The sequence below is a fragment of the Panthera onca genome, chromosome B2, assembly GCF_046562875.1.
Source record: "Panthera onca isolate mPanOnc1 chromosome B2, mPanOnc1 haplotype 2, whole genome shotgun sequence".
Lineage (NCBI taxonomy): Eukaryota > Metazoa > Chordata > Mammalia > Carnivora > Felidae > Panthera > Panthera onca.
This window is the reverse complement of record NC_138343.1, coordinates 74,875,283-74,891,458: the sequence shown is the minus strand read 5'-3', so window position 1 is coordinate 74,891,458 and position 16,176 is coordinate 74,875,283. Positions and strand designations below refer to the sequence as shown.

Genomic DNA, 16,176 nt, shown 5'->3' with positions numbered 1-16,176 from the left:
TTCTGTGCATTTGTTATATCTAACTACATTAACAAAATCATTGCTCTGTTATATTGAGTAGAAAACTACACAAAGCATATTTTCAAAGTGAGATTGACAATTCTTTTATACCAGGATTGAGCCGTACTTAACTAATCCTGTGGGTAATCTGTTAAATGCAAAGAAATTAATTTTTAAAATTCCCATTAAGTAACTTATTTTTTTTAATCTGCAGCAAGTTGGCATTGATAAAGGTGACATTCCTGACCTCACACAGGTAAGTGATTCTCTGAATAAAAAGTATAGTATACTTTACTATACCCCTATAGTGGTACTTTACTAAACCACCATAGTGGTTTGCCATAAATTACCTAGGGCATAGTCTTGTAAGCATTTAATGCATTTTGAATTTAAGTCAGCCAACTTTCTTGGAAATTATTTTGGCTTGCTTATTTTTTCTAGCTATTGAATATATTTCTGGAGATAATGTGAAGATTTTCCTGCCCATTTAACACAGTTTCTTCTTTAAAGGCAACTGAATTTACTTATTGAGACTGTGTTTTCATTCTTGAACTTGATTCAAAATGAAACCTTGAATAATGTTTGAAAAATGCTTTATGAACAGTGACTATTGGTAGGCATGTAGTCAGAACATTAGGAATGTTTTTTCTGCTATTCTCCTAGTTTTTAACATTTCCCAGGTATGCACTGATTCTTGACTCCCCTGTGAAGTGGAAGAAATTCTGTAAAAGAACCTTTAAAAAAAAAAATGCTAGTGGTAGATAAGTGATTTTTCGAGGGACCATCTAGTAAGCAAAAACAATAGTGGTGCTATCTTATCAATCTTTTTATGTGTCAAGAGGGCACACTGTAGGGTTCCTAATATGTAGAATCAAGACCATTCACGTGTGCAGAATTACTTTGTGACTTTTCTCATAATTGGCAGGAACTGTTTTTATTTAATCAACTCTTTACTCTGTTATGGTAAATTCTATCCCAAACATGTCCTTTAACTAGAGACAGTGAGATGATAAGAGAGAATATAGAGCTCCTTGCATACCACCAATGAATGTATGAGTTTCCTGTCTTCGTAAATAAAAACTAATTGTAATAGAAGGAAATGTTCGTAATGAAAAATACCCAGTTTTTAATAATGTCAAAATGTATATAATAGACTATAATCCCTTGCAATGTTTTTAGATTTAAAATAATTTTAACCTTAATTTTTTTTTTTTTTTTAAATTTTTTTTTCAACGTTTTTTATTTATTTTTGGGACAGAGAGAGACAGAGCATGAACGGGGGAGGGGCAGAGAGAGAGAGGGAGACACAGAATCGGAAACAGGCTCCAGGCTCCGAGCCATCAGCCCAGAGCCTGACGCGGGGCTCGAACTCACGGACCGCGAGATCGTGACCTGGCTGAAGTCGGACGCTTAACCGACTGCGCCACCCAGGCGCCCCTAACCTTAAATTTTTATTAAAAATTAGAGAACCCCAAAGTAATAGTCTCTGTATTTATGTTATTAATATACCAACTAAATACCAATAATCTTTCATAAGTAAAATTTTGAGAACAATTCAAACATGATGGCATTGTACTTTTTGCCTTAAAAGTTGGGAGATCACTGCTTCTAGTAGACAGAATATTAATATATTTTTGCTATTATGAGAAGATAGTGTTCTTTGATCAGATATGTACCTGAATAAGATATTAGTATCATTTTGGATATGGTTTAGATATTAAGTATGTAAAGTACCATTAAAAATTTTTTATTAGATATGGACGCATGAATTTAATAACGCTGTAATAAAAAGTGAAGATAATCAGTATGCTTTCATTTTAAATTATTTAATGATAATAAACATTTACATTGTAGTTTGGTAAAATAGCCCAGATAAATAATACATATTAACCTAAAAAAGGTAGATATTAAAATGTTTTGCTCAATGAATAGCTTTTAGAGATAGTAAATCACCTTTATTTAAACTGTATAGACCGCTCTCACTGTGGAATAAAAGTAAAACTATCATATCAGGGAGGCTCTCAGTTAAGAAAATAGACCCTCATTTGTCTCAGTTCGTACAGTGTTTGAAAGAGACAAAGTTTAAAAGAATGCTTAAATACCTTTTTGTTTTTAAAATTAGAAAATTGTAGGTATCATTGAAAGAAGGATTCACATACTTGGGTTTAATTTTTAATGTTACTATAGTATTCATTATCACTTATATAATCTCCTCTCAAAAAGTCCAGAGACATATTGTTTAACGTTGTACATTGCGTTACTCTAATTTGGAGAACAGATATCCAGTCCTTAAAGAAGGTAAAGTTGTGCCCTGGGTATTCTGTGGTAGAGATTCATTAGAATCTGGTATCATTCTTTCCTCTGCTATTTTAGTGTCCTTAAGAGCCACATAAACTTCCATATTAACATTTATTCTTAAATTACTTCTTCACACACACTTAAGCATTCCCTAGTTAATTTCTCCAGCATATACTTAAATCTCAATACAAGAGTATTGAGTGCTTCTGAAATTTCTTAGTAAGTAACCTAATTGTGATTTCTGTTAGGATTGTGACAGAGCTAAATATACTTCCTAATTCTTATTTAGAACCCCTTCCATAGGTCTACTGGAGGCTTCTAACTGATCTGGCAGTTTAGACCCACTATGATGGTATGGTCAGGCAGAGCTGGAATGTGAACTATTCTAGGGTTAGTCTTTTAGACAGTGTTAGACCATGGTTAATCTGGAAATGGGTCAGAGATACCAGGTTGTGTGGACTCAGTTTAACACCTTTGAGATTAGGTTCTCTCTGCCAGTTCCTGTGTGGCCATTACAGCCACTGAATCTAGCTGTGGCAGTGAACCAAAATACCCAACATGGAAGAGGGCTAAGGAGGAGCTGGAGGTCAGAAGGCTACCTACTGACTGGGAGTAAGAATAGGCTGCTTGTAACTGGAAAGATGAGAATTCTTACAGCAAGGTGGAGCAGAGGAATTTAATGGACATCATTTTGGTTGGAAAATGCACAATAAATACCAGTGTGGTCATCTGTAGCCCTCTTTAAATAATTGTGCATATAATATCATCAGAACTGCATTTAAATGATTTATGAACATCAATGAACTTTTAACAAAACATTCAAAAGTGCTATATTGGGTGAGAAGAAGAATAATACAGTATCAGAACTGCTTCTTAGCACTTTCAAATGGTTTCTGAGATCTAATGATGAAAAATTTGAAGGATCTTTTGGTTGCTTTTTTTCCTGTTTGGTTTTAATGATGCATTAGAATCTAAAGTATCTGAATTGTAGATGAATGCTTCCTTTTTGATCCTGGGCTCACAAGTCGGATTTAAATTTGTTCCAAGAAAAGGATTTTCAAAATATCATTTCCTATTTGGGGTGTGTATATGTGTATGTGCATTCCAAATTTAAAATACCTCCGTTTATGAAAAACATCTTAGGTTTTCTTATTAGGAATTCTGGTTGATCTGAAAACTGCTGGTAAAGAAAAGTTAAAAAAAAAAAAACAACACAACTGTCCCACTGATGAATGGATAACTGTGATACATTGCTATTACCTGTTAGCTTTCACAGGCTGACTCTGGTCTTTGGGTTGGTGTTTTCCACCTGATTGGCCCGTTGACTTCAGCATTTTTAAAAATAAGGAACTAAAGATAGCTGCTAATTGTAGTTTGTTATTTTAAGTTCCTTTTCCAACAGCAGAGGTATTCTCAAAGTTTTGTTCCTTGGAAATTTGACACCGTTTTTGTTTATTTGTCTACTATATGCCAAGTTCTACTCCATGCCATAGATAGAGTTAAGGCAGCTGATACTGCTACATTTGTGAATATTGCTATCAAAATTGTTTTTTCCTCCAAAAACACTTGAGGAATGTATTTCTATTACACTTCACATGTCCTTATAAAAACTATAAATGATGAAGCATTTTTAAACCTATAAGATAAAATGCTCCAAATTTAATTGTATCTGCAATTCATTACAAAATAACTCCCCTTAAAGACAAAAGTCAGTTTTGTAGTCTGCTCTTAGTAAAAAATTGTTTAACTATTACGATTTTTGTGACTGGTACTTTATTTTAAACTTTTCATCCTTAAATTATGAAAAAACCTTGCAAAAAGAATGGAATTGCAAACTGTCTTCTGGTTTTTTGGTTTGTTTGTTTTTAAGAAACTAAGGAAGTTTATAGGTGAAAACACCACCTCTTTCTTTGTTATCCCATATTGTTCTGTTTTGTGACTGTAAGTAGCACTTGTCTTTTTAAACCGTTTTAGAATCACATTTTCTTTACTTGGCATTTAACATTTAGAAGACCTATGTCTTATAACCAGGGAGAGGTTCTGTGGCTTGATGTATTTTTTCCTTACTACAATCCCAGTGAAAAAAAATAGAAATATGAAAATTTTGAAGTTCTATTCCCAGGCTTCCTAGGTTCCACTGTTATGGCAATTATAATAATAAGTATTATGAAAATTAGCATGATAATGTTGAAGTTATTGGGTGTTAGTTTGCCTAAAAATTGTGAGGCTCTATTTTTTTTTCCTTTTAATAAGGCAATGCATATTCTGTTTATTAAATGAACATGTCTTTATAATATAGTGTTTGTTCTATAGAGCAAAATTTTCCTTACATCTTAAATTTTTACCTTTTTTAAACTTAGAGATATACTCTTATTTGCAATTTGTTGGAATTTGTTGAGTAAGTCTACTGTCACCTAAGTTATATTTTTAAATCATAATTTTTATAATTTTCTAAATTTACTACATCCCCTATAATCATTACTCTTTCTTTTCTAGAGTCCATAATGTTTTAGATAATGGTCACAGGTCTGACTCTTTCTACCCTACCTCCATCACTTTGATGAAGTTAATATTTTTGTTCACTTAGTAACTTATATTTATAAATTTACATGTTTGGCTCATTTAGTAATTTATATATATAATAATCATACAATTACATATAGAATAACCACATAATTGTTAAGATGGCTCATGAATCTATTGGTGAAATGAAAATGGTATTAGATATCTAGAACCTTTAAAATTAAAAAACTTTAATAAGAATTTTACTTTGTCATTATAGGTACAATGTAAAATGTACAGTTGTTGGAATTTCCTTGAATTCTGTGAGCTGTTTTAGCAGTTAGCATATTAAAAGTCTTCAAAATCAATTTCATATTAATTTGAAGGCTGTTAGAATTTAATGTATCTATAAATGTAGTTACATATTTCATTCGTGGAATGCTGTTCTTTGAATGCTTATGCTGCTATTAAGGTCTAATTTAGGTTAAAATTATTTAAAGATGACATTAAATTTCTAATGTTTGAGGAATAGATGGAGTGGAATATATATATGAACCTCATATTTCTCTTTCTAATATACAGTAAATGCCATCACTTTGTATTGCCTAAAATGTTATTATAAAAACAGTTCAGGTACCTTTTAATAAAAGAGTTAAATATATTAAATTTGGCAATACACAGTAGTTTAACATTATCATATTTGCTAAAGTATTTATTATGTATATAAATTAAGTAGCTCAATAATAAGAAAATCTTAATTGTTGTTGACTATTAAAGTTGTATTCTTTTCTCCACAACTATCACTTACCCCCCCCCCTTTTACTTAATATAGTAGCAATTTTTCCTAACATGTCAGTCAAACAGAGATAAGTGAGAGTTTACTGTATTTTCAAACCTCTGTAAGTTTGTGTTTGGGCACTTATATTTCTTACTTAGATACAAATACCTATTCTTTTTTCATGTGGTCTTATGGAAATATATGGTTAACTTGATTTGAGTTTACTGCATATAAATAGTATCATAGAAAAGTCTATCCAATGTAATCTCTACACTGAAACCATGCTGTAGTGCTATTTGTTATGCAGTGGGAGTAAGTATATGTACGATGGCCTGTCTGAGATTCCATGGAATTTAAATATTTAAGTGCCAAAAGACTTGGAATGAAATCATCTCACATATGTATTGGGGTCCACCCACAGAACTCCACCATACAAAGTTACAGTGATGTTCCAGTGTATTTACTTTGAAAGAAAGCAATGCAGACATTTATTTTTACTTTCTTATTGTAGGCTCCCAGCAGTCTTATGGAGACCCTTGAACAGCATCTAAATACATTAGAAGGAAAGAAACCCGGAAACAAGTACGCATTAGTTGTATATTCTAAATAAGATTAAAAATGCTACAGTCGTTCTTTATAAGAATGAGATATATCATGCTACCATGTATACTACTACAGATTTAGAGTATGCTTTATTGTAATTCTTCTAGGTTCCCTCAAAAACCCCATTCATCCCATTGACTTGTGGCAATGTGACCCCATGTATAGGCATTCTTTCTGCAGGCTCATGCAGCAAATTAGTAGGTTGTACATAGGTTGCCTGAACTTGCTGACATATATACCTGCCCTTAGAGGGGATTCACAATATACCGAAAAAGAGTTGCTCATGTTTAAAAATTGAGGCTGTTGTTATTGGGCATATGAGTAAAGCAGTTTCACAGGTAGCCTTGAACATTCTTTTACACTGCCAACCCTGTTGTGAAAGAAAGCAAAGCCCTCAAGTATAGTTTTCTGCATTTTATTTTTAATTTTTTTCAACGTTTTTTATTTATTTTTGGGACAGAGAGAGACAGAGCATGAACGGGGGAGGGGCAGAGAGAGAGGGAGACACAGAATCGGAAACAGGCTCCAGGCTCCGAGCCATCAGCCCAGAGCCTGACGCGGGGCTCGAACTCACGGACCGCGAGATCGTGACCTGGCTGAAGTCGGACGCTTAACCGACTGCGCCACCCAGGCGCCCCAGTTTTCTGCATTTTAGACTCTCCTTACTTGAACCATTCAGCATGGCATACTGCTGACATTTTGCTCAGACATCTTTTTCATACAAAGAATAGCAATCAGCAATAAGTCCGATTTTACTGGATTTTCATTATCTTTGTGTTTGGGCACATACATTTTTCACTATTTTTACTCATTGCGTGCAAAAATGTCCAAGTTCCAATTTTTTTTCTCTTCTCTCTAGCAAGTATCAAACTGGTCTATTCACCAGACCCTGTGCTTTTCAGTCTTTGTGCCTTGCTCAAATTACAGTTCTGCTAGTCTTGGATACCGACCTTCCTTGTCTCCGTGTGTGTAAATCTTACCCATCCTGGGAAGGCTACCTCATTAAGCCTTCCTTAATCATGCACTACTCTGTGTTGTGGCCATTTTATTCCCACATATGTGGTTTAAATAGATTTTCTGAATCTAAAGTTCAGGGACTGTTTTATACCTCATTATCTCCACCTATTCTCTCTACAGAGTCAGCTTGAAATCTGTCTTTGTTGGTCCCAGCTTTTTGTTTATTTCATTTAGATTGACAGCAGAAGTTAACAGAGATGACCTATGAAGTGATCATTGCAGGGCTGTATGCTGATGATGGATTTTGCCTATGATATAGTTATCAAAATGCAACCTCTTTCTGCTTTCTTCTCTCTCGGCATTTGCCCAGAATCTAGATTCATGTCTCAGTGTTACTTTTTGCTTGTTGTTTCATTAGCTAAGTGTCATTTCTATCATCCTTTCCAACTTACTATAAAGATCGTTGCATATTTTAAATTTTCAATGATAAACAGTAGTGTAGGAATCTCTCAGGCAGTTATGGCAGAGCTGTTGGGTATGATGCATGGCAGGACTTCTCAGGGGCTCTGTCAAGGTTATCACCACAGTACAAGGTCTGCCCCTGCTTCATCGTGGCCATGGATGATCAGAATTTTGTGGATAAATTGATGTCAACTAAAAGACATGAGAGTACATTAAGTGACATGGGAGTATGTTAGATGACCACTTCCAGTTATTGCTGGGGCCACCCAGTATTAGAGTATCTAAGAAGCCAAAGGAGTTGTATAGGATTCGAGCAAAAGGAGGCATGAAGCCTAACAAATGTCCCTGCTCCTTTGATAGAAGGACCTCCAACTAAGGAAATATGCACATCCCCTGGACTTAAAGCCTCTCCCTTGGGCAATGCCTGATACGTATTGGTGAAAAGTCAGCTGGTCTGTACTCTTACCCTCCTCAGGGTCCCCCACACCCTGCACAGAACCACACTTTCCCCTTGTTAAATCTGCCAATGCTGCAGTCAACAGAAAAGCAGCCTATAGGGTGAATTTTATTAGCCCCAACTTCAAGTCTAAATTCGCCCCCTTGTGGCTGCTGCAAACTATTTTTGGAAAACTTAGCTATGTACACATAGTCACATTTCTAAGAGCAGGGAAATAGAATTTCAGTGATCTTCTGTTTTGAATTACCTTTGGCTGAGCATAATGTTTCTCTCTCCTTTAAAAATCATTTTATGCTTGTCATATTTCTTTTCTGAATTGGCTGAGAGACTGAATATGAACTTGTCTTTTGCTTATTCCCTATTTTTAAAATAAATGAACTATAGTAGTTAACTGTTTTCTTCTTTGTATGTTTGTGCTTACCTGGGAACTTAAGTGAAGGGTGAGTACTACATTGAGTGGCTTTTTTGCATTTGGTTATTACTGAGAATGCAAAAAGCACTCTTAAGACTCCACATTTGGTATTTAGAACATTTATTTAAAACTGATTTCTGTCAATTTTACACATCTGTGTTTTTTCATCATACTTTTTTACTTGTCTCCCAAGGTGACTGGCATAAATGGTTTTGCTTTATTTTGGTCTTCTCAGATCAAGATTACCAGTCTCTCTTAGGTGTATTACTCTTAGATTTTGTAAATAAAGGTTTTTTTTTTTTTATTTGATTAGTAAACAAAAGATTTTCCCATGGCATATGGCAGGAATGCCAAAAGACAGTATTATAGAGAAAATTAAAGTTGTTTGTCTTTCAATAGCAGTATAAAATTATTCTAATCTCTGAGTCAAGGAAATGCATACAATGCCACATTTTTAAATGTCTACCATAAAAATATGTATGCTCTTTATATTTAATGGCTTTTATCCACTGATACTTATTTTTGAAGTCTTATATAGTACTGTGTGATATATTTGTATATTTTATGTTTCTGTGATTCCATAGAACAAAAGAGAAATTGATTTTATTTTATATGTGGGTTTACTAAGTGTTGAGGGTACAGGAAACCTGAGAAGTCTGTTGTAATTAAAATTGTTTAGAAGACGTAGATAGGTTTTTCACATCTGTTTTGTTTTTTTTTGTCTCTGTCTACCATCTATAACCAAAATTATGTAGAGATTATTATTGTGAATAAAACATAACAAAATGTCCTCATTTGATGGCTGACTATTAACATCTTGGAAGTAAACCTTGGCATTTTCTATGTTCGTCATAAAAACCCATGGATTTGTCTGTAGCATTTCACAGAATTTAGGAAAGGACTATATGGGTCATTCATTCTCTTCTAAAGTTATAATCGTGCTTTATTCTTCCCAACACAGTTCACTATGTACTAGATTTCTCTCATTAAAATTATTAAAATGAATATTGGCTTTTAGCAAATGTCATTATATAAAAGATTGTAGCATTTTCTTTTATAAAGGACAAATGACCAATGGTAGGGTATTAAGTCAATCAAGAAACCGGTGAAAGGAAGCAGTTTGTATGTTGTGTAAGAGAGGAACACACGTGCTGGGCCTACGTGTGTTTTTGTCAAGACAGGCTGGAATGTGAAACGAGCACAGGCTGGGGCATCAGACAGACTTGGACTGGAGTCTTAAATCCACCATTAAAGAATGGTGAGGCTTGGGCAAGTTATTTGCTTCGCTGAGCCTTGAAGCCCTGGGATTTTAATCAGTAATTAATGATGCTTTTTAAAGCTATGGCCCAATGGGAGCACACCTCTGTTTCTGACCTCTTGTATGAAATCATGGCAAAGGCTAAGTATGGTCCATACAAAGAGACGTCACATTTCCTGACAGTTTAGTTTCACACATAATAATTTTAAGACTCTTAGTTAATTTTTTTAAAGGAGTACATGAATGTATTCTTATTTTAAAATTCAAATGATAGAGAAATATCAGTGCCTGCAAAGTGCCAGGTGTTGTGTAAAGTGCTGGGGATATAAAGCAATGAGATGGATTCCCTTCCTTCAGAGAATTTAGCATCTAGTGGAAAAGACAGATAACTAAACAGACAAATAAGGTACAGTGTGGTAAGTGGGGTGATGGCTGGACAGAGACAGGAGCTTTTATTTATTTGCTTAATCCATGGGCTAATTAGAAGTGTCATTTAGTAATGGTGCTCATGGAGGAGCTTGGCAACCTGATTCTTTTGCGATTTATGGTATTTGTACTTAGGTTTGAGCATGATAATCTTTAAATAGCAGGTATTTGCAAATAAAGTTGAATATCAAAGTTATTAATGTGACATATAATAATACATTTCTTTTGCTGCATTCAATAAAACAAAAATTCATGATACTGTACAAAATTTCAGTTATTAAATCTCTGCTAATTTTGTGTTGCTAGTGCTACTTGTGATATTTCCTCTGTAGATGAGTAGAAAGCCACCCTGCCATCCTGAACGACTCTGACACTAGGCTTCCTATTGAAATATGTTTTTTCTTCACTTTGTTTTATTATTAATTTATTTTCCACCGACTTGGGTTGGTAAACAGTAAACTGTTAGAGGCAGCTGTTTCTGAAGCACTTTGATAGAGATCATGTATAATAGTGCTAGCAGTAATCTCACTAAAAAAATTTTTTACTGCTTTCTAATTTTCTCACTCCTTTAGAAACAAGCATTGAGGTTACTGTTCTTTTTCAAGCTCCCACCACTTTGAACACGATAATGGGAATACTTTCCATAGATCGTTTTCACTAGAGCTGTGAACAAAACAAACTTCAGGAGTATACCATGTGGAAGTTGAGACACATTTCAGACACAGGGCTCATAGGGATTTTTTTAAAGTCTAGTGTTACTTTTATGCATCACAATTGTGATTAAATGAATCACAGTGTACCTCAATGAGTTTTCTAACTTTTTAAAATAGTACACCAGAGGGGTTTTTTTTTTTTTTTTAATTCTGTAAAGCACTATATTCCCCAAGTCTTGGCAACATTTTTAAAATTCCAGTTTTATTTTTGATGGACACAGGCAATAATGATCAACTCAAGTTGCTAGAGATACACACAAAAAAACTTAAGTTTAAGAATCTCTAGTACTAGAAATTGAGTGGGTGGAAAATATTGAAAGAGGATGTCATAATTGAATGAAAGAAAAATTATTTTTTAAAAAATAGTTTGTCCATTACTAAAACATCTGCATATAAACGAGTTAGTACTTGACCAAGCGTTACCGAACTTAATTGCTTCTACAAATTTATTCATGTATATTCAGGGTTTTTTTTGGTTGCCTTTTAGATCTGGTGCTCCCTCTCCATTAAGTAAGGTAAGTTTGCTCTTTCTTTTGTTTTGACCATTTTAGCAATTTTTGACTGTACAGTTCACTGGTATTAACATTCACTTTGTTGTGCAACTGTCGCTGTCATCCCGTTTCCAGAACTTTTTTCATCCAAACTGAAGCTACACTTTCAACACTAATTCTACATCCTTTTCCTCAGCCCCAGGCAACCCCCGTTCTACTTTCTGTCTCTGTGAATTTGACTACTCTAGGTACCTCAAATAAGTGGACTTATCCAGTGTCTGACTTTTTTTGACTGACTTATTTTCCTTAGCATAATATCTTGGGGAATTTATTTATGCTGTAGCATATGTCAGAATTTCCTTCCATTTTAAGTCTGAGTAACATTCCGCTCTATGTGTATACCACATTTTCTTCATCCATCCGTCAGCGGTCACTTGGGTTGCCTCCATTTTTTGGCTGTTGTATGTACATGTTCCTTTCATCAAAAACCAAAAAATAAAATCACCATGATCCGGAAATTCCAGTTTTGAATATATACATACTGAAAGAAGTGAAAGGAGAAAGTCAAACAGGTACCTGTCCTCATGGGTCCTATTAGGACTAGGTTTTTTTTTTTTTTTTTAAGTAGGATAAATTTTCATACTTCTGTATTTCAACTGAAAATAAATGTAACATTTTACTAGTTACAAAGCACATGCATGCTCTGCATCACAGCCCTGTGAGATAAATAAAGCACATGATTTTATACGTGTTTGGTTTAAAAAGTCAATTGTAGTTGGGTGTCTTTCTGCAAGCATGCTTTTTAGGCAGTCTACTATAATAATTTTAATAATTCTTTCACCTCCCTCTTTTTTGGTATATTGGAGGACACGATTGGGATTATCAATGACAATAGTATTTTTTTCCCCTAGTTCACAGCTGCCATTGTACTTTTCGGGAAAAAAATGTAATAAATGTACTCTTTCATCTATGACAGATTTCCATTATGTGATTGCTGTTATTACAGACATGAAGGATATCATTATGACTGCAGTGGTAGTTCCCATACACCCTGTACTGTGTCAGTACCGGGCTGGCTGCCTAAGATTCCCTCAGGCAGCTCAAACAAAAGGATCCCTGGTGATTGTGTTATACAACCAGGTTTAAAATCATTATGTCTATGTGAAAAGTCACAATGTATGACTGCAGAGTAGAGTGTGGTAAAAATTATGGCATCATTTGGGATGATGTCTCCACATTTTGGCCAAATGAAATTTAATTGGTATTTTCTTTTTGTAATAACAGGATTATTCTGGTTCTGTTTCCCTAGCTCTCTCATTTCTTCAGAGCTTATAGTTACAAGGCAGTTTTTAATGGGTCTTTGAAGACCTTCATTTCTGCATTTATGTTGGTAGAGTCATTGTCATCATTAAGTTCTCAGTGGTATTTTCATAAACATCACTTTCCAAACTTATTTGCATGTATTGGTTTAAAAAACACTAATTTCTTTTAGAGGAGTTGTCAGTATCCACAATGGATGACCTACAAATTAAATTGTGTTATTCCTTTATATTCCCTTGATAATATTTCATGTTCCATTTGAAAACTTTTAATTTTTGGTGCAGAGAAAGGCTTGAGTTAACCTTTTCTGAGCAACAATATCCATACTCGTGTGTTTGTCTTTCTTGACTGCTGAATGCTTAGCACTTGTGTAGCTATTGAATTGTGACTTCTTGATTCATGGACAGATAGTATCAGACAAATACTGTTTAAGTCTAAAACCCCTAAACATTATCTCCTCAGTCCTTTTTCTAAAAATTTATTCTTATTAAAGCTTTCTTTTTAAAATTTTTTTTTAAATGTTTATTTTTGAGAGACAGAGCAAGCAAGCTAGAGAGGAGCAGAGAGAGGGGGGACAGATGATCTGAAGTGGGTTCTGTGCTGACAGCAGCAAGCCCGACATGGGGTTCAAACCCACAAACAATGAGACCATGACCTGAGTTGCAGTCAGACACTCAACTGACTGAGCACCCTGCCCCCACTGCCCCTAAAGCTTTCTTTAAATTTGGTCTATTTGAAATTAGATATCCATTTACAGCAGTATCTGATAGCCCTTGGTTGGTCTTAGTCTTCATGTGTTTTACTTGCTATTATATAACATTTCCACTTATAGAAGTAAGTATTGGTGGGCTGGTTTGAGATGTTCTATTAATATTTCCCTTGTAGATACATGGAGAATTAAATATAGCAAATAAAGAGAAATGGAATTAACAAAATTCTCAACAAAATTTTTTATTTTTAATATTAACTGACTATTAACTCTTTAAAAATCAGTCCAGGGAGGGGCACCTGGGTGGCTCAGTCAGTTGAGTGTCCAACCTTGGCTCAGATCATGATTTCACAGTTTGTGGGTTCGAGCCCGGCATCAGGCTCTGTGCTGACAGCTCAGAGCCTGGAGCCTGCTTCAGATTCTGTGTCTCCATCTCTCTGTGCCCCTCCCCTGCTCACTCACTCTCTCTCTCTCTCTCTCTCTCTCTCTCAACAATAAATAAACATTAAAAAACATTTTAAAAAAAATCAGTCCAGGGCACCTGGGTGGCTCAGTCGGTTGAGTGTCTGACTTCGGTTCAGGTCATGATCTCACCATTCATGAGTTCAAGCCCTGCATCAGGCTCTGTGCTGACAGCTCAGAGCCTGGAGCCTGCCTTAGATTCTGTCTCTCCCTCTCTCTTTGCCCCTACCCTGCTTGTTTTCTCTCTCTCTTCCTCCCTCCCTCTCAAAAATAAGTAAAAAATATTTAATAAAAAAATAAGTCCAGTGCAGGGCACCTGGGTGGTTCGGTAGGTTGAGCATCTGACTCTGGATTTTGGCTCAGGTCCCAATCTAACAGTTGTGAGATGGAGCCCTCTTTCAGGCTCCACAGTGAGCATGGAGCCTACTTGGGATTCTTTCTCTCCTCTCTCTGCCCCTCCCCCACTTGCAAATGCACACTCTCCCTCTCTCTCAAAAATAAACATTTTTAGGGGCGCCTGGGTGGCTCAATCAGTTAAGCATCCGACTTCGGCTCAGGTCACGATCTCATGGTTCGTGGGTTCTAGCCCAACATCAGGCTCTGTGCTGACAGCTCAGAGCCTGGAGCCTGTTTCAGATTCTGTGTCTCCCTCTCTCTCTGCCCCTCCCCCACTCATGCTCTGTCTTCCTCTGTCTCAAAAATAAATAAACATTAAAAAAAATTTTTTTAAATAAATAAACAATTTTAAAAATAATAAATAAACCAGTCCAGGACAGTAAGTGTTAGGTTGTATTTTACTTTTTTAGTTTTATCTTTGTCACATTAGGGACTGGATATAGTCAAGACACCCTTAAGCTGTCAGTGGCTTGAATCTTGTTTATGAATTGTTCTTTGCCATCTGTGAATTATTTTGAAAGTTAGATTTCTAGAATTTAAAGGCATCTGAGAAGACTTTATATGAAGTCTGATTAAGATGTGAAGGAAAAAGAATGGGCTTGGTTTTATAGCAATTATTACAATTGATAATTTTTTTTCACTTTTAGCAGCTAGTGAGATCTTTCCTGCTAATTTTATGTTTAGGAAATATCATTTAGCCTTGATTTTAAATACATGACTAGAAGTCATTGCAATATTAAGCCAAATATTTTCAACATAATTTTATATAAACTACATTTAACTTTTAAAATTTGAAACCTGTTTTATCCAATATTGATTGCTTATTATAATTCTCAGTTTCAAATTTTCTTGAGTTTTTCCCTCCCACAGGGCATTACCCAAAAATTGCCGTGAATGTCATAGGTCTGCAGAGTTGAAGTCCTGTTGCTCTGTGTCCTTTAGATTCTCATTTGACTAGAGTCTGTTGTGCATCTTCACTTTCAGTCTTCTCCAGCCACAACCGTTACGTCTCCCAATTCTACACCAGCTAAAACGATCGATACATCCCCACCAGTTGATTTATTTGCAACTGCATCTGCGGCTGTCCCCGTCAGGTTAGTTAATGAGCATGTAGTGAAGTGTTTATTAATATTTTCATTAGGTTTTTGTTTTATTTTTGTGTGCTGAACCGCCATGTTTTCGCAAAATGAAATCTAGTCCTAGTAACATGATAGTTTGGGCTATTTTTAGGTTCACAAAATAAGTCCTTTGACATTTTAGTCACTTCCCTAGGCCTAGACTCTGAAAGCATCAGAGAGACCTAAGCTGTGGAAATCATCTTCTTGCTCATACATTTAGGAAAAGAGGTAGAATAATGGTACACACACTTAAATGATACGGAAAATGCTTTCTGAAATTAGCCTCATCTTGTGTGAAATTTAAAGGGTGTCTTAAGGTGCTTTAAAACAAAACAAAACAAAACAAAACAAAACAAAACCTTGCAAGTGTGGGCCAGTTAGCTGGTACTTATGAGGAACTCAGACACTGGTGGTAGGAAGAGACCATCAGGATCTTCCTAATCAGCTTTTATAGCACCTAAATGTCCTAACAGTAGTGAGAAAAGTGGGGATGACTGTGCACTGTGTACAAATCTCAGGGCTGCTTACAATGAAGCCCCAGCTCAAAGAGGCCTCCTCAAATCATAATTTTAGGTCACCTTTGTTTGGTTGTTGCCTTGAGAGGATTGATAGTATCTGTGACTTATTATGGATGCCCTATATTTGGAGACCTGAATTTTGAACTAAGCAATAAACCCACATAAGGTACCCATGTTAACTATGTGTGTTACCCCCTGCTTGCTTAGTTCTGCTTTTTATAATCACAGACTCAGACTTGGTAAAACCAAGTCCTTTTTGCATCTGTACTAAGATAAATTGCTTCTTATAAAAGCTT

The 16,176-nt window shown here is 35.2% G+C and overlaps 1 protein-coding gene across 7 annotated transcripts in view; it reads left to right on the top strand.

Annotated features, from left to right (window-relative positions):
• SNAP91 (synaptosome associated protein 91) overlaps window positions 1-16,176 on the top strand; it is a 146,687-nt gene that overhangs the window by 68,638 nt on the left and 61,873 nt on the right. For all 7 annotated transcript variants that reach the window (XM_060616069.3, XM_060616071.3, XM_060616075.3 and 4 more), the window contains exons 9-12: window positions 215-256; window positions 6,090-6,160; window positions 11,354-11,381; window positions 15,229-15,338. In XM_060616069.3, coding sequence (XP_060472052.1) covers window positions 215-256; window positions 6,090-6,160; window positions 11,354-11,381; window positions 15,229-15,338 — 251 coding nt within the window. The remainder of the gene's footprint in view (window positions 1-214; window positions 257-6,089; window positions 6,161-11,353; window positions 11,382-15,228; window positions 15,339-16,176) is intronic.